A 22,814-nucleotide genomic window follows, 5' to 3' on the forward strand; every position below is an offset into this window, starting at 1 on the left:
AGAAAGTGATATTAGAAGTTTAGAAGAATTTATTATAATATGCGTTTGTGACTGCGCTGGTGGTTGAAGCTTCTTGAACAAATAAATACAGGTGCAATTCTCCTGTTCATCCACCAGGTGGCAGCACGTGTCCAGCTCCACAAACCGCTGCAGCAAAGTAAAAAGTCCGAAAATGTGTTTGAGTGAAGTTATTTCACTGCGGTGCTTCTCGTTTCAAACTGGGTCACGGTGGAATAAATACAGGCCTTTTTGTGTGTGTGTGTGTGTGTGGGGGGGGGGTGCTCCACGGGTGGGTTTCTGGGCGTGGTAAAGGGGGCCTGGAGGGGGCAGCTGTGGGAGGTGGGGGGGGGGGGGGGGGACAGGCTGCCCTCCGTCCCCCTGAAGCCTCACTCCACTCCAGATTTCCCACGATGAGCTGAAGATGGACGCGGAGGGATAAACATGGGAGCGTTTGTTTCACGGTGAAGGACTTTCTGTGGAGTGTGCAGCATTTTAACATAACGCGGAAAGCAGGTTTTGCGTGGGCAGAGGGAGACACGGAGAGAGAAGAGTCATGGTGGAGCCCAAAGGGTAGATTAAATTCATGAAGAGGTTCGCTCCTGTCCCGGATCGAGTCCCATGAAGTCCTGGTCTGGGAGGGAGGACGCAGAAGACCACATCAACAGGTGAGGAGTCCTTTATTTATCATGTGTCTGCAAAGTAAACAACGCGTCAAATCCACGGGAGGTTAATGTCAGTAATGAGTCACGGAGTTTGGGGATGTGGAGCTCCGTCGCTCCGGGGCTGAGCGCGCAGCTGTCGGGTTCCAGACCGGTTGAACCTGTTCTGATCTGGCTCTCCGGGTCGTTACTACGGAGGTTGCGCCGTTGGAAGCCACTACTTGCTGAACATTTCGGTTAGCTACGCCCCAAACTACAGACACACACACACACACACACGCTGGCTGTCGACCCGCCGTGGCTGCTGCTGCTGCGGCGGAGTACATGCCGACACACCCGGCCGCGCGTCCGCCGCACGGAGCAACCGCTGGAGGACCGAGCGTCTGTTCTAGGCGACACCGAGGAGGCTTCGTCCGCAAAGAAAGGCCGAAAACAGGCGATCCGCCGGAGGAGCTCTGGGCTGGTCCAGCAGCAGGCCGCAGCGTTCCGGGCTCATAACAAAGACAGGACCGGGGTTTGTGGTCCGCCCGTGACCATGCGAGGTGCTCGGGTCTCCGTGGAAGAATGAGTCGCCCTCTCCCGTCCTTCGCTCACCCGAGGCTCCATGTAAGGAGGCACGAAGCCGGGCTTTGTTGTAGCTCGGTCGGCCTGCATCGGTCCGTCAGGCTGGGGGTGGGTTGGGGGGTGTATTAAGCTTGCTGTGTGACTGAGTCCTCTTGTTTCCTGCTGTTTCATCCAGGGCCAACAGTAACAACATGCTCCTGGCCTCCGCTGTGGTGGTCTGGGAATGGCTGAACGAACACGGCCGGTGGCGGCCCTACAGCTCCGCCGTCTCCCACCAGATAGAGGCGGCCATCCGGAGCAGCGACCACCGCGGAGGGAGCGTGGTCCTGGGCCAGGTGGACAGCCGGCTCTCGCCGTACATCATAGACCTCCAGTCCATGCACCAGTTCAGACAGGACACAGGTACGCTGAGTTTACTGCCTTCAGACCGCGTCATGTCTGTCTGCACTGACGAGAATGAAGCTTTTGATTATGCTTTAAATGTGACGGCTCAACATGCCGAGCTGATGTTTCCAGGGGACCCCAAAAAGAGACGGACCGGGCGAGGTGAGAGGCCTCCTGATCAATCAGAACAGGTTCAAGTTAAACACACACATTCAGCAGCAGTTATGAGCAGCAGACCGGGACTGTGTCCAGAATTAATCCCTCACCCCATCACTCCCTCTTTCCTCACCCCCCACATGTGGAGTTCAGTGTAGGGCAGCATACAGTGAACTCATTGATCCATATGTAGTTATTAGGGAGGGAGCTCGGACGCAGCCGTTAAGAACAGTCACGAAGGTCCGTCACTTTTTGGGGTCCCCTGGAAAACACTTCCTTCATCTGTGCTGCAGTGTGTTTCTGAGAGAACACAGAAACCTGCAATGGAAGTGTTTCCAGGGGACCCCAAAAAGCGACGGACCCGTATGGGTCAATAAGCAGAGGGATCCATGTGATCAGGACATTAAAATACAGCCGAACATTTCCACTGAGGAGCGTGTCCGTCACTTTTTGGGGTCCCTGTGAAACACTGTTGCGCCGTTTTGTTTGTGTGATTTGTTTGTTTTTGTTTGTGTGTGTGTGTTTGTTATGATTCAGAGTCAGCAGTGGAACACTGCTCGCTGTAAACACCGGTGTGCTCTGCACTGAGGCAGCATTACGGCAGGTTTGTTGGCAAATCTGTCTAAAGAGGGGGGGGGGGGGGGGTGGCGGTAATCTCTGTGTGAACGGGGTTTTCGTTGACCTCACACCATGGTGTGGTTCTATTTCAGAGGACAGTCTGGAGTGATTCAGAGCCTGCTGATCCTCCTGTTGTCCACCAGATGTTGGCACTGGAATTATGTGGGTCAATACGGGGGGATATGTGGTATGGGAATATCAGAAGACACCATCTGTGTGTTTCACACTTCTTTCTGGGTCTCAGTGTGAGATATCAGGCCAAACGTGCACTGCAGAGCACCACCGCCGGGACCTTCAGTTAGTGCAGCTCGTGTGGACTAGATTTAAAGCCTCTGCAGCACACAGAGGGGTCCCAACCCGTCACATATCTGTGTAGTTTACAAACTCTACAAATGTGATTTTTACTTTGAGCACCAGCTGCAGGTCAGAGACTCTCTGAATGTTGGTCATGTGACTGCTGTGAGTCCATCATGGCTTCCTGCTGGTTGCTGAAGTGTTTCTTGTTTTTCCGATGATGCATTCAAAGACAATTCGTCCTGCTTTTCTAGTTCCTGGGATGAATGATGTAATTTAAGCATGTGTTTTTCTTGATTTTTTTGACGTGTGTGTTTTTGTGTGTGTGTGTGGTTGAGTTCCAATAGTATGATGATCTGCAGCAGCTGTACACAACCATCACGGCGCTGCATTCTTTCAGCCTTATCCACTCCCAGTACACACACAGACACACACAGACACACACAGCAGCTGCACCCTCCCCAGATGAAGAAAAGCAGCAGAGACCTTGATTCCGTAGAAAGAATGGAATATTTCGAGGCCTAATGAGCAGACAGTTCACTTCAGACGTCCTCCCCCTTGTCCCCCCCTCCCCCTTCTCCTGTGGGCTCCCACCCACCCCCCCCCCCCCCCCCCCCCCCCCCTCCTTCCCCTCCCACTCTCTTGTACGAGTGTTTAGTTTCGTCATTAGGCATACGTCTCAGGGGCCTTTCGATTTTTGCTCTGACATAGGGGAGATATATAGATATGTGTGTGTGTGTGCCGGGTGTAGTCAGATAATTGGGCGGTATGTGTGTTCTCTCCTTGTCATGCTCTCTTGTCTTTTGTTCCATTGTTGGATTTTCACGAACAGATGTGCGTTCCTTTAGCATGAGCTCCGCTTTGTTTGCTAGCTACATGCTAATAGCATCTAATTCCTCCCAGACATGGTCGGGGTGACTAGCTTCCTGTTTAATGCAGATTAATTTATCAACTAGCATCTTGTCTGGCCCGCTCTATGAAGTCACCGTTAGCAAAATGCTATCCGATAAGAGGCTAGCTCGATATGATCCCTCATGTATGCGTTATGATGGAATGCCAGTTGGCTAGCAACACAGCATTGATGTGATCTTACACAGTCGAGCACAGATGTGCTGGATGACGATGAACAGCTGCAGAGGTGATCTAACGAATGCTGGGATGCTAGCTGCAGTTCGTTTGATGGCCACAGGTGTCGGATTGTCTTCTGCCGGTGTTGCTCTGACGTTCGGAGACTTGTCATCATCCCAAACAAAGAAGAAATCCAACACTCGGCGCTGTTTGTTAGCTGAGGGTGGACCGTTCACACTGAAGAGAGAAAAGGACACAAAGGGTCAGGTCATGACCTCGTGGTGATGCCTTCAGTGGTCTCCGAGCTCACATACAGCACTTCCTGCACTGCAGATCAGACAGATTAGCTTCCTGTTCACTTCAAATTAGCCACAAGAAGCTAATTGCACAAACGTATACTTGAATTAAGAGCCTGTGTATAATGGACGATGACTTTAGTCTGAGGCTGAAGTGTAATTGAGTCAAACAGCACATTCAGAGACTAAGTTTGTGAAGTTTCTTTTCCTGACACGTTGAACTGTTGCTTTCTAAAAGACTCCACCTCAGCTTCTTTTGTCCAAACTCGGGCGGCATCTCTTCTCTTCTTCCTCCTGCTCCTGCAGCATGTTGCTGCTCCTCTGCTTCCAGCTGGTCCTGCTGAAGGAGACACATTCCCAGACCCCCACAAAGCCCCGGGGCGCTAGGGTCATACCAGAGGGTGGGTACGAAGGGGGGTGGGCGGCTCCCCAGAGACCAGCGGAGTGGGGGTGGGTTCTGGTGAAAGCAATGGGGGAGGGGGGGTGGTGGCACCAAACATTCACACTGACTTTATTTAAACAATCCAGGTTCTGACAGGATGTACAGAGCATGTGCACGAACAGCTGAACGTCTCCTGAAACAGCTGAAACGTACGACTATTGATCTGTTATTCACTGAAAGAATGAGCTGACTGTAATAACTGTGTTATAAAGCACACCTTCAACCAGTCCTTGTTAGCTGTAGTTTCAGTGTTGTTTGTTTGTGTGCTGGAAGTTGTGTTTGGGTGACGCCGCTCCTCGCGGTGACCTCACCTCTCTTCTTCTTTTGTCTCCACGCTTTGGGCTTTACGGCGTTCCTCCTCTGGTTCACCTGATCCGGCTCTCTCTTTGCTCTTGTTCTCGCCGGACGCCCTCTTTTCTCTGCTTCTCTCTCTCTCTGAAGCTGAAAGTTGACTCTGAGTCCAACACTCAGGGGACGGGACGCTTTCAGGGTGAGACGAAGTGGAGACAAAGAAAGGACGAGGTGCAGGGTGGCGGTGGCCGAGTTAGAGGGGAGAGAAGAAGAAGAAGAAGATGGCGTGATACCTGATGATGATGATGATGATGATGGCCGCTATGAGGAAGAAAAGCAGGATGAAGGAGCTGGAAGGGTCAGAGCAGCTTTTTCTCCCCGAGTGGTTGTTGTGAAACTCTGCGTGTCGGGTTACTGTTACTGTGAGGCCTCTGGGGGGGCATCACTCACTGCCTGCTACACACACACACAGAGACACACACACAGAGAGACACACACACACACACACACACACGTGAAAGCATGTGAAGAGTGTAAATATTTATGTCACTGCTGAGTTTCTAACTTCACACTTTAAAGTGGAGCAGTCAGCTTCTCTGCACAGGTCATCACACACAGAGACACACACACACACTTGTGGAGGATTGTGTCTGATGACTCTCATGTGATGGGGTTTAGAGGGCTCGCAGGGAGCCAAAGAAATGAAACGCATTAAAAAGAAATCCAGAAAGAATCGTCCTGGAGGAGGCGTCTGCTCCACGTGGTCGGCTCGGCCCGTTTCTCTTTTGTTTGTGGAGCTTATTTTTTTTGTGAGTGGATCTTAAGAGACAGAAACTTTTCTGAGATGCAGAAATGTGCAGATTTTACACATGAAGTCTGGTTTGAGCCGGCAGGATGTGTTTTCTTACATCTGACCGCCACGATGACCAATAGGAGCCCAGAGTTCTGTCTCACTCAGACCATGCTGAAGTGAAAGTGTCTACATGTGTCAAACAGAACCTGAACACACCACATCTGCAGGGCTGTGTGTGTGTGTGATCGACATGCTGCTGCTTTCACTTGTCAGTCTGAATCAGGTGACTGAGTGTGACTTCACCCGCTGGAACGCAACCTGTGTGTGTGTGTGTGTGTGTGTGTGTGTGTGTGTGTGTGTGTGTGTGTGTGTGTGTGTGTGTGTGTGTGTGCGCGCGCACAAAGAGGCCTGAAGCAGGTGGAGACAGAGAGAGACCGACCATCTGGTCTTTATTGTTCTCTCTACCACTGACTCTCTCTCTCGGACTGACCAGCAGGCGAGCACATGTTAGGGTCAGGTCATGCTTCATGCATGGACGGAGGCTCTCTCACTTGTAATGTAACGTCAGTGACTCTGTGGGAGAGGCAGCACTTCCTCTTTTTCTTCCTCTTTCTTCAGACAGACTCCTGCGCTGCCTCAGTCTGAACCACGACACTGATCTCAAGTCTCGATCAGCAACTCTGACACCCAGCACTAGTAAACCTGCCTGTCTCAGTGTTCAGTGGAACATTTTTCCACATGTTACCAATAACAGAGAGAACTGTGGCTTCAATCTGGTCAGATTTTCAGCTGTGATGCATTCAGGGACCATCAGACAGTTCAAAGTCTTCCTGTTTTTACAGTCTCTGTCTGTATTTAGCAGATTTTTCTTCGGCTGTGAAGCCAGTGTCGGTCAGCCCGGGCTCCCCCTGCACATCTGCTTCTCTTAAACCAGCCTCAGAAACGCCGTCATCTCACGGCTACACACTCCTGGATCCACCCATTAGTCCCATTTGTGTCCATGCCTCGCCTCTAAAACATGACACGGCGCCCCGGTTTGAACCCAGAATGACGTCTGTCCTCAGAGCGGCAGCCATTTTAGCGATGATAACTCCACTCCTCCTTCATCATCCTTGGTCAGCACTGAGCGGCCGAGGACGCATGGAAGGATCCTGCATGCAGACACAACATGTGTCACACAAAGACACACACAGAGCTGACGGCAGGCCGGCAGGGAGCGTTTACTCACAGATCAAGAGGTCCACAGAGGAGGCTGCGATAGGAGCGTCTGACGGAGCGAACACATGATCTACGAGGTCACAGCGACACCGTCTCTTTTTCTTCTTATGAACCCTGAACGTGACTCTGCTCGAGTTTTATTTTCCTTTTGTGCGTCGTTCCCAGGCTGCACTGCTGTCCTCATGTCCTGCTTTGTATTCTTTCTTCTCTTTGAGCAGTTTACTGTAAGTCTTCAGGAACTCTGGGCTGGAGTTTACAGGAACTGCCCCATGTGTGTCCAGAGTAAGACTTGCAGGGCTCCTGATGTGATGTCATAAATCAAAGAATCAGCATCCTTCCTTTCAGTCTGAGGCCTAACAGAGCCTTCCGTTGGTATCCTATTTATCTGGTATCTTGGTATCTTCTTTTTATTCTTGAGTTGAGGCCTCAGAGTTTAAGCAGACAGGAGCTCTTACCTCCCCTGAAGCAGCCAGATCTCCATTTCTCCACTGTAGGTCCAGCAGTGGAGAAACATCCTGAGCTGTTTGCACAGACGGCAGAGCTGAATGGACCGAGACAGAAACATTTCACATGCTAATGAGCAGGTCGAGTGGTCCCTGCTGTGCTCAGGGAGGAGGAGGAGGGTCATGGACTTCATCTCACACACTTCATACACTGCTGCAGACACCACAGTGGAGATATCTGCATATCTCTCTCACACACACACACACACACACACGTATTCAACTCTGTCCTTTTGATGTCTGTGCCACTCACCTCTTTGTGTCACACACACACATGTATGTGCCTTCCCTCGGTGTCCTGGCATGGGCTGAATAGCCGGTTACCCCTGGAGACAGAGGTAGTGTGTGGTTGGCTGGTCTGGTTGGGGGTCCCTCCTGCCTCCCTTCACTCACACAGACTCACATTGTTCCACTTTATGTATTAGAAATGATCCGTCGGTGCCGGACCGCCTGTAAGAACGTGCTGGTTATGAGACTGTGCGCTGCAGCTGGAGGCGCTGCTTCATGGTGCTGTGACCATTAGCTGTTGTGTAACTGGACTCTTTCAGAGTCTTCCTGCAGGCAGGATTTCTATTAATAGGAAAAGATATTGTCATCCACTGACAGCTCTATGTACAGCAAACCAACACACGTTATTCTGAACGCAGCGCGGAAACATTCCTAATCCTAATCCAGACAGTACTGAGAGTCTTCATCTGAAACTGACAGACGGTCTGGTCTTTGAATGCACCGTGTGGGATGTTTGCTTCTGTCTCTCAGAAAACTCGAGGGATCGACTCTGATTGTTCCTATTTAATCTATGAAACACGCTGTCATTGGGTGGAGACGTTATTAAACAGATTAACTATTAATAAAATCCTCTCAGGACAGAATCGGTAAGATTAACCCTTGCTATTTCTCCGTCTCTTTCCAGGAACCATCCGTCCGGTGCGGAGGAGTTTTTACGACCCGGTCTCGGGCCCGGGTCAGGGCTGGCATTGGGAGTGGGAAAATGACGCGGGCACGTGGACGCCGTACGACATGGAGGTGGCCATCGCCATCGAGAGCGCCCACAGCCGCCAGCAGCCCTGCCTCGACCTGACGCCGCTCGGCTTCTGCTACCTCATTGACTTTCAGAACATGACGCAGGTTTGTTCATCACGTCGCACGTACTCAGGTCTGTGTGTGCAGCTCTAAAGTGTTTTGGTCTCCTTCAGGTGAACAGACAGAGCCAGAGGTGTCGGAGGATCCAGCGGCGTGCCGACCTGGCCTACCCTTTAGTGTCCGGTCCTCTGCCTGTGCTCAAAGGAGGAGGAGGAGTGGCAGGAGGTGGAGGCCTGACAGGAGCCCTGCTGGGCGTCGGGGTGTCCGGAGCCAGCATGGGGACAGGAAGCTCTGTGTACCCCAACGGGGTCTTACCGGCCACTGGACTGGGCCAGCCTTGTTCTTGCCAGCAGTGCATGCTGGTCCTCAGCGTGAAGACCAACACAGGGGGAGGCGGGGCCGGGATTCAGACTCTGGGCCGGCGCTCATTAACCGTGCAGCGGCCCAAGAACTCAGCACCAGGCGCCTCTAAAGCTCTGAGTCCGTCTAAATCCGCCACTCTGGGCCGAGGACAGCAGCAGAACTCCAACTCCAACTCCAACTACTACCAGACGCTGCCGCACGGCCTCGCCATCTCCAGGAACACCGCCTCGCCCAGGAGGAACGCTCAGCTCTTCGCTCAGTCGCTGGCCGCCCTCACCGCCGGCACCTCCTCTATGGGTATCTCAGTGTCTTCCAACCGGCCGCCTCCCCCGTCCCTCCCTCCCCCTCAGCCTCCATCATCCAGCCTGATCCCTCCGTCCCTCCCGGCCAAGGCCTCCTCCTCCGCCTTAGCCAATGAGTCAGTGCCAACCGCCACATTGATCACCCCCGCCAGCGGCGTGACCACGCCTCCTTCTCCTGTGCCATCTCCGTCGCCGGTGGTGATGAAGCCGCAGCGCACGCCGTCGTCCGCAGCATCCGTGTGCCACGCCCCCTTACCACAGCGATCCAGCCTAGCCGGGCTGAGCAGGCCGGCGCTGCAGAGGATCGCAATGGCTCAGTCCAGAGCGCTCATCGCGTCAGGGTGAGTGGATCAAACACACCTGAGCAGCTAGAGCCTCACACAAACATGTTCACACACAGGCTCGTGATGTTTGCACACGCCCACCTGCACGTTCACACAGGCACAAACGCACTTACACAATCACACACGCCCGGGCAGGAAGAGCTAAATCTGAGCACCCGTATCACAGCGAGTCATTTCAGAGGTGAGACTCGTCTGCTCGCTGTGTCTCTGCAAACAATCCGGTTCAGTCACATGATCAGTCAGCTGCAGGTCACTCAGATACTGTCTGAATGTGTTTACACAGCATGTTAGCATGTAGCTCCGCTCGCCCTTCAGCTCTATGCTGGCCCTCCTCTCTTCTGCCTGAATTTACTTCCTCTTGGATCCGTTCTCACGGCGTCACGTCACTCTGAATTTAGCATTGATTCATTAGCTCCTGGTTCACTTTCATATTGATTTTAACATTCTTTTATTGTCTTTAAATGTCTTCATGGACGTGACCCACAGTATGTGTCTGACCTGCTTCAGCCGCACGCTCCCTCACGCTCCCTCACGCTCCCTCAGGTCTGTGTTTGTTAGTTGTCCCTAAGACAAAGAGATGAGACAGATGATCCTTTCTTGAAAAACATGTTTTTATCTTTAAGGTTTTATTGTTACTCTTTCATTTGTTTTTAAAGCGCTTTATTTATAAAGTTGAGTTGTGAGGATCTTTGAAAGCTAGCTAGTTAGCATGTGTGCAGAGGAGTGTTGCTGTCTGTGGAGACCTCAGAACTCAGGCTGGTTCCTCTGCTGCGTGGCTTCTTCTCATAGGCTGATCTATCTTAATCATGACTTCTTCAGAACTGAAGGAAATAAAGTTTCCCGTGATGTCACACGCAGTGTGTGTGTGTGTGAGTCTCCTCTGCACAGGAAATGATGCAGTTTATCATAAACACTGGGATTCTTGTAGGTTATGAAAGCAGATGGTTTTGTGATGTAGATTTTTCTGGTAGTGCCCCTGCCTCCCCCTTTCCCCTCCCCCTCTCTTGTCTCGGCACTCGGGGCCCCTCAGAGTCTCATTGTTGGTCTCCACAGTAACCTTTGTTGGATTAGCTGAGCCTGGGCTGCATTAGCAGCACAATGCTGAGCCTCTGCAAGTTTTCACTTCTCTCTCCTTCTTCCTCCTCCTCCTACTCCTACTCCCATGATGAGCTGCTCTCACCTCTCCTGCTCTCCCTTAGCCACTTGTAGAGTTTTAACCATTCCTAACTTCATAACATGCCTGACAGTGTTTCTCGTGGTGAAATGAGCAGATCAAGCAGCACGTTTGTAAACTTTGTTTTGGGGAGGGGGACAAGCAGACAATTGTTCAGTTCCAGCCCAGCCCCAGACAATCAGCCTCCTGAGGGGAGGGGTGTGTTAAATATATAAATATATATATGTGTGTGTGTGTGTGTGGACGTAGACAGCAGCCGAGACAACGGCTGAGGGGACGGGGTGGGGGAGTCCAAGACAAAGAAACGAGTCAGCAAACTGTCAAAGATTGATCACACAGTGGTGCAAGAAATCAGGCCAGCGCCACAAGAGAGAGAGGTGACAGAGAGAGAGAGAGAGAGGGAGAGGGAGAGCCTGCCCGGCTGTGAAGGCATTTAACACACACACACACACACACACACACACACTGTCCTTCTCTCTCACACAGTAAAAGTAAATATTGACGACCCTAACAGGAGATGCAGTGAAGAATGTGTACTCTCTCTCCAGAGGGAGATTATGAGGATGAGACAAAGGGAGTGTGTGTGAGTGTGAGTTTCTGTGTGTCTCAGTCAGTTTGATTCACCAACAGGTTGCAGGTTTAATCTTGTATGGCCCACAGGGGGCGCTCTAACCACAGAGGAAACCCTCACTGAGCACTGAAGGTGTGAAAGAGCCGGACTGCTTCACAATAAACAGAAACACACAATATTAAACACACAACAGAGAAAGGTGTGTAACAGGCAGACAACAACAGACCCTATCTGTTGATGCTGTTCGTCATGTTTTAGCTGATCAGACTCAGACTGATCACAGCGAGATGACACGTCCCACAGTTTAATGCACGTCGCTCACTCTGTGTCATTGGCCTTTGTGTGTGATCGACCTCAGCCTCTGTATGCTGTGTGTTTGCAGTAAGGCAGGACAGGACTGGTGACTGTGATCAGGCTTAATAAACCTGAACCTTCACCATCTTCACAGCTGTGTGTGTGTTTGTGAATGTGTGTGTGAGAATGTTATTGTCTGCTGTCTGAATCAGTCCAGCTGATGTCCATCTGGGCCCGGGGGGAATAGGAGAGACAAAGCTGAGGGAGTGTGTGAGAGGCTGTGAAGCAGGCAGATGGGGATAGCAGGGCGGGTTCCAGGTCACAGGGGGTCAAGAGACTGCAGTCCCTTTCAGACACCTCCCCTCCCCCCTACCCCACCCAGCAGGGACGGGATCCTTCTTTTTTTGAAGGTCACACGGAAGCTGAACAACTCCAGATGAAAGTCACAGTCACGCTCTCCACCTGCCAGAGCCCCGCCATCCAACCTCTCCACGGAGGAAAGGAGGGCCCTGATGTCGCTGCAGAAAGACCAGGACATCATCATCCTTACCACCCTCAGTGACACAGTCACATGAGACACTGAAGAGGGACCCCACCAGCAATTACAAGAAAAGTCGACCTACAAAAAATAGAGAAGGACCAAATCATCAACCAAAAGCTCTACTTCAGACTGTATCCTGGGCAAGCCACTCCACGCCTGTATGGACTCCCCAAGATTCACTAGGAAGGAGTCCCCCTCAGACCCATCGTCAGCAGCACAAACTCAGTCACATACAACGTGGCTAAGCACTTGGCTGAACTCCTGACACCACTGGTGGGGAACACACCACATCACATCCACAACTCTCAGGACTTTGTGAACAAGGTGGAGAAGATCCGAATGGACCCAGATGACACCATGGTCTCATTTGATGTCACCTCCCTGTTCACCTGCATCCCTACATCAGAAGCCACAGAGATGGTAAGGACGTGCCTCACACAAGACAGCACACTCAAGGAGAGAACCAACCTTACGCCAGACCACATTGGTGACCTGCTGGACCTCTGCCTGAACACCACTTATTCCAGCACAATCGGAACTTTTACAGACAGAAGCACGGCTGTGCGATGGGATCACCTGTGTCTCCTATTGTTTCCAACCTCTACATGGAAGAAGTGCAGAGAAGAGCCCTGAGTTCCTTTCCTGGAACCACCCCCACCCACTGGTTCAGATATGTGGATGACACCTGGGTCAAAATCAAGACCCATGAAGTACATCAAGTTCACTCAGGAGGACACGAGGGACAACAATCTGGCTTTCTTGGACTGCACAGAACATATTGAGGAGGACAGGAGCCTCAGTGTGGGAGTGTACAGGAAACCCACACACACGGACCAGTACCTGTTGTTTGAGTCACACCACCCACTGGAACACAAACTGGGAGTCATCAGGACCCTGCAGCACAGAGCACAAACTGTACCCACCAGCTCAGAGGGGAAGAAGAAGGAGCAACACCACATCAGGAAGGCCCTGCAGACCTGTGGCTACCCCAAGTGGGCACTCATCAAAGCCACAAAAACAATACTTCCACTTGTTAACTGTTCGGGCAGAGGACGGACGGTGGCACTGCTGTGTGAAGGATTTGAGCTTGTGTGTACTGCATGGATATACACCGTACAGTAGGAGTGTGTGTGTGTTTGTGTGTCATGGTGGCATCAGTGGGGCAGCTGTAAAGTGTGTTAATATGAGCTACGCAAGGCTTATCCAGGATCAGACTCAACACGCCCCCTCTCTGCTCTACCTCACCGCGTAACGCCTTCACTGCTAACACAGCAGCCTGTCCAGTATTAATAGACGCATTGTGTGTGTTTCCCAGCCGTCATCGGCAGGGTGGATATTTTTATGACTGAAATCTTTGACGATAGCAGAGTGAAGCTGATCTGATCCTCACAGACGGAAGTGAGTGCCACTAAGACACGTGTGTGGACCTGCAGCATCCGCCCAGCTGCACTGTCCAGACCTTTATCATCAGTGACATCACATGTTTAGATGGATGGATGGATACTTTATTGATCCCTGAGGGGAAATTCCGGTATCCAGTAGTGGAACAGCATAGCATGCATAAAAGAATTATGTACACAACCACAGCACAGCCAACACATGCATGATCCCATGTTTACTGATCCCAGTGAGTCGTATAATCATGAGTATAATCATGTGTCAGCGAGTGGCCGCTAATGGAAGCTGATCGCACGCTGACAGGAGGCGACAGATCATCGCTGCCCTTCAGTCAGTCAGACCTGGGAACACACTCTGTATGTAGATGGTTAGAGGCCGTTTGTTGCCCCTTCTGTAGCTCAGAGGACAGAGGAGGTCGCTGGTTCAAATCCAGGAGGTCCCGTGGGTTTATTTTAGCTTCTGTATGCTCCTCTGTGTGTGTGTGTGTGTGTGTGCATGCTGCTAACTTACACCGTCACCCCCGTCATGGAGTCTACTTTGGTAAATGCTGATCATGTGAGTGAGCCTGTGTGTATGTGATGATGATGGGCTTGTGACGCGGCAGGTAATCCCCGGTGAGCAGCTGTGTGACGTCTGTCTCTCACTGAGCCAGTGGAAACTCCATGGATTAGCTCCCATTAACCCACTCACACACACACACACACGCGCCGCCGTTTACATTCACACGCCGCTACACCTCCAGTCAGAGTCACACAAGTCCGGGAGACAGAGACAGAGGAGGACGGACTCTGTCTGTCTGTGTGTGTGTGTGTGGTGTGTTTGTCTGTGTGGAAATGACCGTGATCAGATTCTCTGAGTGAGTATGTGGTGGAATGTTTGTCTGAGTGTGGGAGCATCAGGACTAACCAGTGTGTGTGTGTCTCCTCCTGCAGCGTGCCCACCGTCCCTGTGAAGAACCTCAATGGATCCAGTCCTGTTCACCCCGCGCTGGCCGGTGAGACTCACACAGACCACAGACAGGATGCAGGCTGTCTGCTCTGGTCTAACCTTCAGCCTTCCTCTTTCTCTCCCTCTCTCTCTGTGTGTGTCAGGGATCACCGGCATCCTGATGAGCGCCGCTGCTCTGCCCGTGTGTCTGACCCGACCGCCAAAGCTCGTGCTGCACCCTCCGCCGGTCAGCAAGAGCGACATCAAACCTGTGCCGGGCTTTGGCCACTGCTGCAGGAAGACCACCAAGAAGCAGGCTCGTAAAGGTAAGCACAGAACCGCCGTGAGGTTCAGAAGGGACTGAGCGGCAGCTGTCTCACTCCGCTTCCTATGTGTCTGCAGGTAGAACTCCAGAGGAGGTGGTGAAGAAGTACCTGCAGAAAGTCAAGAGCCCGCCAGAGGAGGTAGGACCAGCACTGTCTCTGCAGAATTCTGTTTGTTTCTGTAGAATCTGTCACATCTGACCACTAAAAGAATCAGTAGAAGAAGAATGATGTTTCTGTAATGTCTTTCTAGGACTGTACCATCTGCATGGAGCCTCTGGGGGGCCCGTCTGGATACAAGGGTCCGGGTGTGGGTCCTGTTTCCAGGGCGGAGTCGGTCGGCCGGCTCGCACAGTGTGGACACCAGTACCATTTCCAGTGTCTGGTAGCCATGTACAACAACGGAAACAAGGACGGCAGGTGGGCTAAGACAGACACACAACTCACAACACACAAACCTCACACACGGAACGCATAATTAACCCCTCCTCCTCCTCCTCCTCCTCAGTCTTCAGTGTCCCACCTGCAAAACCATCTATGGCGTCAAGACAGGAAACCAGCCGGCAGGAAAGATGGAGTACCACGTCATCCCGCACTCTCTGCCGGGACACCCGGACTGCAAAACCATACGCATCATCTACAACATACCACCAGGCATTCAGGTACCACACACACAAGCACAGACACACACAGACACACACACAGCGGTGCGTTTCCATCAATAACACAAAACATCTCCTTTCAGGGACCAGAGCATCCGAACCCAGGGAAGCCCTTCACTGCCAGAGGCTTTCCCCGACACTGCTACCTCCCAGACAGCGAGAAAGGACGCAAGGTGAGTCCAACCAAACATGTCCGCTCTTATTACATTCTGTGACTCAACAGAGTCACAGCACGCCGTACATCAGCTGCAGGTCAGATACAGACTCTGAATGTTGGTCATGTGACTGCTGTGACTCCATTATGGCTTCCTGCTGGTTGCTGAGGAAGGCAGGACTTTCATTTTTTGCTGAATCTAGTTGGAGTGAACGCTTTTATTTAAACGATTTAACCCTTTCACTACTATATTATAACAGTCCGCCTTTTTTTAATGATTCTGTCAGAAAATGTTCTTTGTATTAATTATTTTTCCTGTTTTCTTGACAGATGAAATATAACATTGAAAAGCTGGCACATATGTGTTATTATGGTATAAATGCTCAGAACAGTGTGTAATAACAAGAAAAGTAAAAAAATGTATTTGAATTTTCATCAAATTTCTCTTTACAAACAACTATAAATGTTCAGCAACAAGATGACAAGACGTTACACACATTCAACTCAAACTATTTTACATCAACTCTCCTACGCTCCACAAATCTCCCACCCCTAGCACACACGCAATGTGGTCATTACCGTAATGAATGTAATAGTGTAAACCCGTTTCTCAGCTTTTAGAATCTGTTGAGATTTTTTCAATAGTGCGAACATAACCGGAGCTTTCTGTCGCCGGCGGCAGCTCCGTGTTAGGAGGGTTAAAGTTTAGCATACATTCAGTTTTCAGCCTGAACACATTAAAAGTTCAAAGTCTGGCTGTGATGATGTCACGATGATGGTTTAATTCGCCCTCCTCACCTGTCTGCAGGTACTGAGACTGCTCCTGGTAGCCTGGGACCGCAGGTTGATCTTCTCAGTTGGTACTTCGAGCACTACAGGAGAGTCTGACACCGTCATCTGGAATGAGGTAACTCCCATGAAAAGATCTGATTGGCTGTGTGCACACCATCATCATCACCATTATCATCATCATCATCACTGTATGAAACTCTCTGGCTGTTCTCTCTCTCAGGTCCACCATAAAACAGAGTTCGGCTCCAACCTGACGGGCCACGGGTTCCCCGACCCCGGACACCTGGACAACGTCCTGGAGGAGCTGCGCGCTCAGGGCATCACGGAGGATGACGGCCTGATGGAGAAGTGACAAAAAAGAGCGAGATGAAGAGGAGGGAAGAGGAGGTCCTGGACTGAGACAGACTCTCTGCCAGCACTTAGACGGGACGCAGGGGGACAGTTTTGGGTTAAAGAAGACTTTTTGTTTCGCTGCCTGACGATGCGAATCACCACTTTTTTTTTTTTAAAAACAACATCAGCTGAAGTGAGTGGAAGTGTGAGGAAGCAGCAGCTCCGAAAAAAGCCAGACAGATGAGGAGGAGGAGGAGGAACCAGCAGAGCTATTGTCTGAACAGCTAGTTACTAAAAGTGAGAATGACTCGGTACTAACATTTAGGACAAAACAAGTTTACTTTACTGAGACAGAGTGAGAGTGAAGGAAGGTGAAGCGTTAGAAACAGGGACAGAACGGACAGAGAGAGGGAGCGAGGAGCGAGGGGGAGGGGAGCGAGGGGGGAGGGTGCAGCAGGAGGAGCGAGCGATGGCGTACGAATGTAGCGTAGGATAGGAGTAGAGTAAAACTAACTTGTGCGGTACTCTTCAGGTACTCTGTTTAAACCGCCTGCCTGTGTGCAGTGCTCTGGCGCCCCCTTGTGGGGTTTCTGATGAACTACAAGCTGCTGGAACATAAATTCCCCCTCACTATGTCTTTGTTACGATGATCCTCATTGATCGTCATTCCACCTTCGACCTGACGGTTTGTGTGACCAAGCGGAGTGTGTGTGTGTTCTCACTGCGTGGCAGACACACAGGTACCCGTCTTCTTCATGTGTGTTTGAGCCTTCATGCTTTCTGTCTACAAACACGATGGAGTGAGCGCTGATCGGCTTCTGATTGGGCAGGAAGGCCAGGGAGGACGGAGATAAGAGGGGCGCACACATAAAAAGCTCACGCCACCTTTCAGCCTCCATCACCGTCAGATGTAGCTGCGCAGCTTCCAGAAAGTCACACATGGAAGAAATGTGGGATTAGATTAAAATTAGATTAGAACTTTCCAGACTGGATACATCTGGAAAAATATTTGTTTTCTGAAATACAAAATTCACATTGTCACTGTGATGTCAGGAAAGTAAAGACGTCTGCCCTGATCCATCGTCTCACCACAGGGGACGGAGTCAGCCCAAACCACAAAGGCACTAATCAATAAACACAGCAGGCTGAGACAGCAGTGACACTTTAAATTCCAGTGAGAGCCCTCATGAAACCTGTTTATGGCCTGTTTATTACCGAGAGTGAATTACACTTCTCCATCTTAGACATGTGTTATTAATGTGTTATTAACGTCTTATTAATGCCACCCAAAGGGAAAACAGTTTGAGGTCTCTCCATGCTGTACATACAGACTGAGAGGACAACACCAACTACAACTCCCACAATGCAATTCATAGCATTAATAGGTCACTAAGAACTCTGGGTATTGTAGTATAATTAAATAAATGACATTATCCAGTCAGTGATTTTATTTTGTAAAGAACATGATCAATAATGATCAATAACAGCGTCGCCTCCTTATCTCCACCTCCACTGCCTGACGTCACACTGCCCAGTGTGTGTGTGTGTGGGTGCACTGTTGTGGTACTCTGTGGGACTCATCCTGTAACTGATGATGATGATGATGATGATGATGATGATGATGATGATGATGGTACTCCCTTTATTATATTGTTTTTTATCAGATGTAGTCACTTTGCTTTGTAATAGCATCTTTTTTTCTGAACACTATGATAGAGTAAATTTCCATTTTGTATATTTTATTAATTCATTTGTTTACAAAGAGCGTGTTATAAAACACGGCCTTTCTGTGTCGGGATCATCTTTTCTTTGGAAAAGGACGGTAGACTTTTATCTGAGTGTGACCAGTTTGATTAGAGCGTCCTGTGACGTTTCTATGTATCATGTCAGCGCTGTGACACGTTGTCATTCTGCAGCTAATAAAAACATGATGATTTTAAACACTGTGTGATGTTCTCACCACGTCCTCTCTGACTCTGTACGACCTGTCTTTGACCTGTCTGTCATTTTAAGGTGGACTCATTATGAAGTGACCTGACTCTGCTCTGTGCTGTGCAGCGTCTGAGGCTCAGAGTCCGCTTCTGTCCTCTGCTTGTGCAGGAGGACACATGATGATGGAGAGAGCATCGATCATGATAAACACAACGTGTAAATAAAGCAGAATAATGGCTGCAGTATGAATGATTAATCCAAGAAAAATAAAGGATGAATGAAACTTGCTGATGTGTTGCTCAGATTATTTTTTTTATGAAAGACGTTGAACCCACGATGCTACACTGCTGCTGTGCCGTTTCCTTTTAGAGTGATGTCAGTCTGTTAATGCAGCTCCTGTAGAGGGCGCTCTGCAGACATGAATGAACAGCAGTGATGTGACCTGAGGTCAGTCAGCATGCTAACGGCTGCTGATTGGTCACTTCCAAGCGGCAACCTTCGGGGTTCAAAGTTGAAGCCCATGCGGAAGTGTCAAAACTTGTAGTTCACGCCGCAACAGCTGGGGGCTGGCTCCAAAAGCGAGTCATTTCCCATAGACTCCCATGTTAAAATGGCCGACTTCAATTTTTTTTTTTTACAACTCACTCGTTTCAATTGTATTCGGACTTAAAATTATGCATAATTATGGGTGTTGCCGCTTGAGTGACAGACGGTTGACGTATCACAGCACGAGTATCCTGCTTCCACGATCGCCCGCCCCCCTAAACCCCGCTCGTGCTCCCCCTCTTTGTCCATATTTGGAGTTTTGGTGGACGTGACGCTGCCAACATGGCGGTGGTCATCACGTCCCAGAACCTCCCACCGAGCCTCAAAGCGGCTCTTCAGAAACAAACGGGTGACGTCACGGAAGCTCTGTCCATAGTTTTTACTGTCAATGGTCAGTTCAGCTTAGGACTGATGGGGACAGGAAGTCCTCACATATATATCTCTATAGGGGCTTAACTAGAAAGAATTAGAAAAAGCGTCATAGCGTCATGCAGGAGTTGAAAAGTGCCAAAAACGTACGGAAGAATAATGAAGAAAAACAGGAGAACTGAAGCTTGAGCGCTTTGCAGCAAACAAACTAGAGAAAAAGCATTTCCTGAAGAAAATGCCTGTTTGAATGCAGCAGCTGAAGCATCGCTCTGAACTCTGAGCATATGAAATCTGAATGGAATTAAAAAAAACAGCTGAATTCATCTAAATCAGTCTCTGTTCCCTGTTTACCATCACAAAAGTTTTCCCCAAATGTTAGAGACAAGTATTAATTAAACAATACTTTAGCTTGTTTTGTCTCGTTCACAAGATTTAGCATTAAGCTAAGTGGTGCTGTTACAACTTACTAAGTAGTCCTCATGAAACTGGCCCGTTTATTACTGACGAATTAAACTTTTCCATCTAGACATGTTTTATTAATGTCTTATTAATGCCGCCTGACAGGAAAACAGTTTGAAGTTTCTCCATGCTGTACATACAGACTGTGAGGACAGCACCAACTACAACTCCCACAATGCAATTCATAGCATCAGGGCCGGCCCAAGCCTTTATGGGGCTCTAAGCAAAATTTCATACCACCACCTCAGCACCAGATGCTTCATCATCCTATAGGCTGCACTGTGTGTAATATGTGAATGTGTAATATCATCTCGTTTGTATTGATCAAGTTAGGAAGTTAGGAAACATCTACTGGAGGGACAGAAGGTTTGTGTTTTTGATGGTACCTTATATTACGGACTTTGCAGACAAACAACAAACAACATATACATGAATTCGAATGGCCATTTCAAGTAGTTATCAATTTCAACATTTCATGGTTACAATCGACGTGATTGTGCCTTAAATGTTATTCATTCAGCTTCCAAAACTCTCCCCCAATGTCCATATGCTGCACAGCGGCCCGAGAGGGGCAGTGTGGAAGTTGTCTGTGGCAAAGGTTTGTGTAGGCTACAGGAGCTGCCTACCAGCCTACCTTGGAAAGTAGACTCCTCAGGCTTGAGGTGGGGAAAGTCTTTTCCCCATCTTGAGTTGAGATGAATTAATTGAGTTCAGGCTCTAGGCCTCATCAGCAGCTCGCCATCAAAACCTGGCCTGGATGAGACACAGGGCCAGGGTTTCAGTTAGTGTGCGCACAAATAACAGTAATTACCAGCTGCATTAAATACATTTCCCAATTCAATATCAATATAACATCCATCAATGTACATCAATAAATATGATATATAATGTCAAAATAGACCACATACCATATTAATCAACAAAACTGTGCATCAATGTATATTGATATATAATATGTACATTCTGTAATATTGAACTATATTATTTTACAAAAGGCATTAAAACAATACTCTAATGCACAGTGCTAATATAGGACAACAACAAATTCAATCAACTTGCATTGATAAAGTTTCGGTCAAGTTGTATGTAATATTCAAAGAGTAACAGGACATTTAAAGCCCATGCTAACCGGCCCATTCACATCAATAGGTCCGGCTAGGGCTAGCGGTAGCATTGCAATAGCTCGCGGATAATAAGTGAATGCAAAACAAATGAAGCGGCTAATGCTAACGTTAGCTTTGAACAAACAAACACTCACCGATTCTGCTCCGTAGTTGAACACAAAGCTCCTTTCGCTCCATAGTACGGTCGCGGTGGAGGCTCCTACAAGTCAACATTCAGTACATTTAATAAAAAAGCGCTGTCAGCCAATATTACGCGAACCGAAAACTTTTAATCATACCTGCAGCAAACTTTCCCACACTATGTGCCTACAGGTGGTGGTTTGAGGTTTGACTAACACTGCTTGTCACTTGGCGCGACGCGGTCACGTGACTATGTTGTAATTGGCCCAGTGCAGCCACGTGACATACAATACTGCTCCTGGAGAAGTGGTGCCTTGGATGCAGCCATATATATATATATATATATATATATATATATATATACCATTTATTTATATATATATATATATATATATATATATATATATATATATATATATATATATATAAATAAATACGTATTATTGGGTAAAAACCTGTAACTCTACAGAGCCAGAGCCAGAGAGTGGCGATGGTTCCACACAAACTCCAGATACGATACAGATACAGTAGCTGCGTTAGAACCTCCGTATGCCTCATCAGGCTGTTCAGTCAACATTAATGAAAGATATGAACTCAAGAACTCAAAAAAAGGAAAAATATACTGAACCCACAAATAAATGCTTGTGTCTCCGTGGAGATGAGGCCAGTCCTCAGAGGCCTCAGAATTTCCTTGTTTCAGTGTGACCTGTCAGCTGGATGAGTCTCCTGAGTTATTGATCTTTATAATATGTGTTGTTTCTGTTGTTTGAGTTGTGGCGGGTTTTTTTTTTAGTGTTTTTGTATATTTTAGTGTGAAGCGCTGCTCCGATCACCTTTGAGTGTATATGTGTGTCAGTGGGCTCAGATGACCCCTGGTGGGGTTCCCTCAGCCACCAGAGGGCCCCAAAGCTGCAAGTTTAGCCTCAGAGGAGAATGAAAATGACCTCATCTGTAGCTAAACAAGATAAAATAAGGTCAAGTAAACAAGGTCAAGTCAAGTTTATTTATAAAGCACATTTATAAAAACAACTTTCGTTGAAAAGTGCTGCAGACAGGAGTCAGTTATGTATTAATAAAATCAAAGTAAAATAATAAAAGTACAGGAAACAGGATAAAACATGCATAAAAGTGGTAAAAGCCAAGGTGAACAATGTAAACTAACAGTAAGGCTATAAACTGACATGACAGGAACACAATGAACAGAACAGAACCTGAGTGGGGGTTGTAATTGCAAACATCTAGACCCTGATATGAAAGAGTGGAACTGAATGAAGCAAACTCACATGGAGAACGGCTCACAGTGAATGAATCAGTATTCCAGAGCAGGAGAACAGTGCTGGGAGATCACAGTCACATCAGTACAACTAAAGCACATATTCTGTCAGAAAAACAGGTTCAATTCAGAGACTTAGGTCTACTTCAGTATCTTCTGCCTGTCTTCTTTTTCTTCTTTCTTCCTGTCTGTCTTTCGCCTGTCTCCTTTCCACAATTATCCCTAACCTTCGGGTTGCCCAGGCTGTATCGGCCCTGGTGGTCTACACTCTTGTTGTAGTCTGCGTATTCCTGATCGCTTAGGTTGTCCGGGTCTAGGTTGCCCTGCTTGTGTATGCGGAACAGCCCGTCCACTCTGCTTTCTGGTGTCTCTGCAACACATTCTTTCTTTGATGGTAATTTGCCCCAACTTGGAGCAAGGGCGATTTGATGCTCTCTGTCCTCC

General features: G+C 48.9%; 1 protein-coding gene and 2 long non-coding RNA genes across 4 annotated transcripts; 1 reads left to right on the plus strand and 2 right to left on the minus strand.

The window, feature by feature from the left end:
- The first annotated feature begins 357 nt into the window (after positions 1-357).
- On the plus strand, positions 358-18,488 carry LOC114433831 (E3 ubiquitin-protein ligase DTX1-like). Of its 2 annotated transcripts, none has more exons than XM_028402604.1 (12): positions 358-665; positions 1,399-1,625; positions 8,200-8,414; positions 8,483-9,375; positions 14,289-14,350; positions 14,448-14,609; positions 14,686-14,747; positions 14,860-15,026; positions 15,115-15,268; positions 15,352-15,441; positions 16,231-16,329; positions 16,435-18,488. In XM_028402604.1, the coding sequence occupies exons 1-12, from the start codon at positions 619-621 to the stop codon at positions 16,564-16,566; spliced, it is 2,310 nt and encodes a 769-aa protein (XP_028258405.1). In that variant the 5' UTR covers positions 358-618; the 3' UTR covers positions 16,567-18,488. The 2 variants fall into 2 exon arrangements, with proteins under 2 accessions (XP_028258405.1, XP_028258491.1); XM_028402690.1 differs by lacking the exon at positions 358-665 and adding an exon at positions 735-1,265.
- Positions 3,364-5,149, minus strand: LOC114435221 (uncharacterized). The gene is made up of 3 exons (XR_003670559.1): positions 4,793-5,149; positions 4,285-4,496; positions 3,364-3,980 (listed from the first exon to the last, which is right to left on the minus strand). It is a non-coding gene; the product is annotated as an uncharacterized LOC114435221 (long non-coding RNA).
- Positions 18,489-20,495: 2,007 nt separating the features above from the next.
- Positions 20,496-21,284, minus strand: LOC114435343 (uncharacterized). The gene is made up of 3 exons (XR_003670582.1): positions 21,256-21,284; positions 21,112-21,176; positions 20,496-20,606 (listed from the first exon to the last, which is right to left on the minus strand). It is a non-coding gene; the product is annotated as an uncharacterized LOC114435343 (long non-coding RNA).
- Between the last annotated feature and the right edge of the window lie 1,530 nt (positions 21,285-22,814).

This window comes from Parambassis ranga, chromosome 1 (assembly GCF_900634625.1).
Source record: "Parambassis ranga chromosome 1, fParRan2.1, whole genome shotgun sequence".
In the NCBI taxonomy this organism is placed as follows: Eukaryota; Metazoa; Chordata; class Actinopteri; family Ambassidae; genus Parambassis; species Parambassis ranga.

Coding starts and splice junctions, on each gene's coding strand:
- LOC114433831 (XM_028402604.1), top strand. CDS start 619: ATGAAGTCCTGGTCTGGGAGGGAGGACGCAGAAGACCACATCAACAG. Junction 1,626..8,199: donor CCAGTTCAGACAGGACACAG/GTACGCTGAGTT, acceptor GTCTCTTTCCAG/GAACCATCCGTCCGGTGCGG. Junction 14,610..14,685: donor CAAGAAGCAGGCTCGTAAAG/GTAAGCACAGAA, acceptor ATGTGTCTGCAG/GTAGAACTCCAGAGGAGGTG.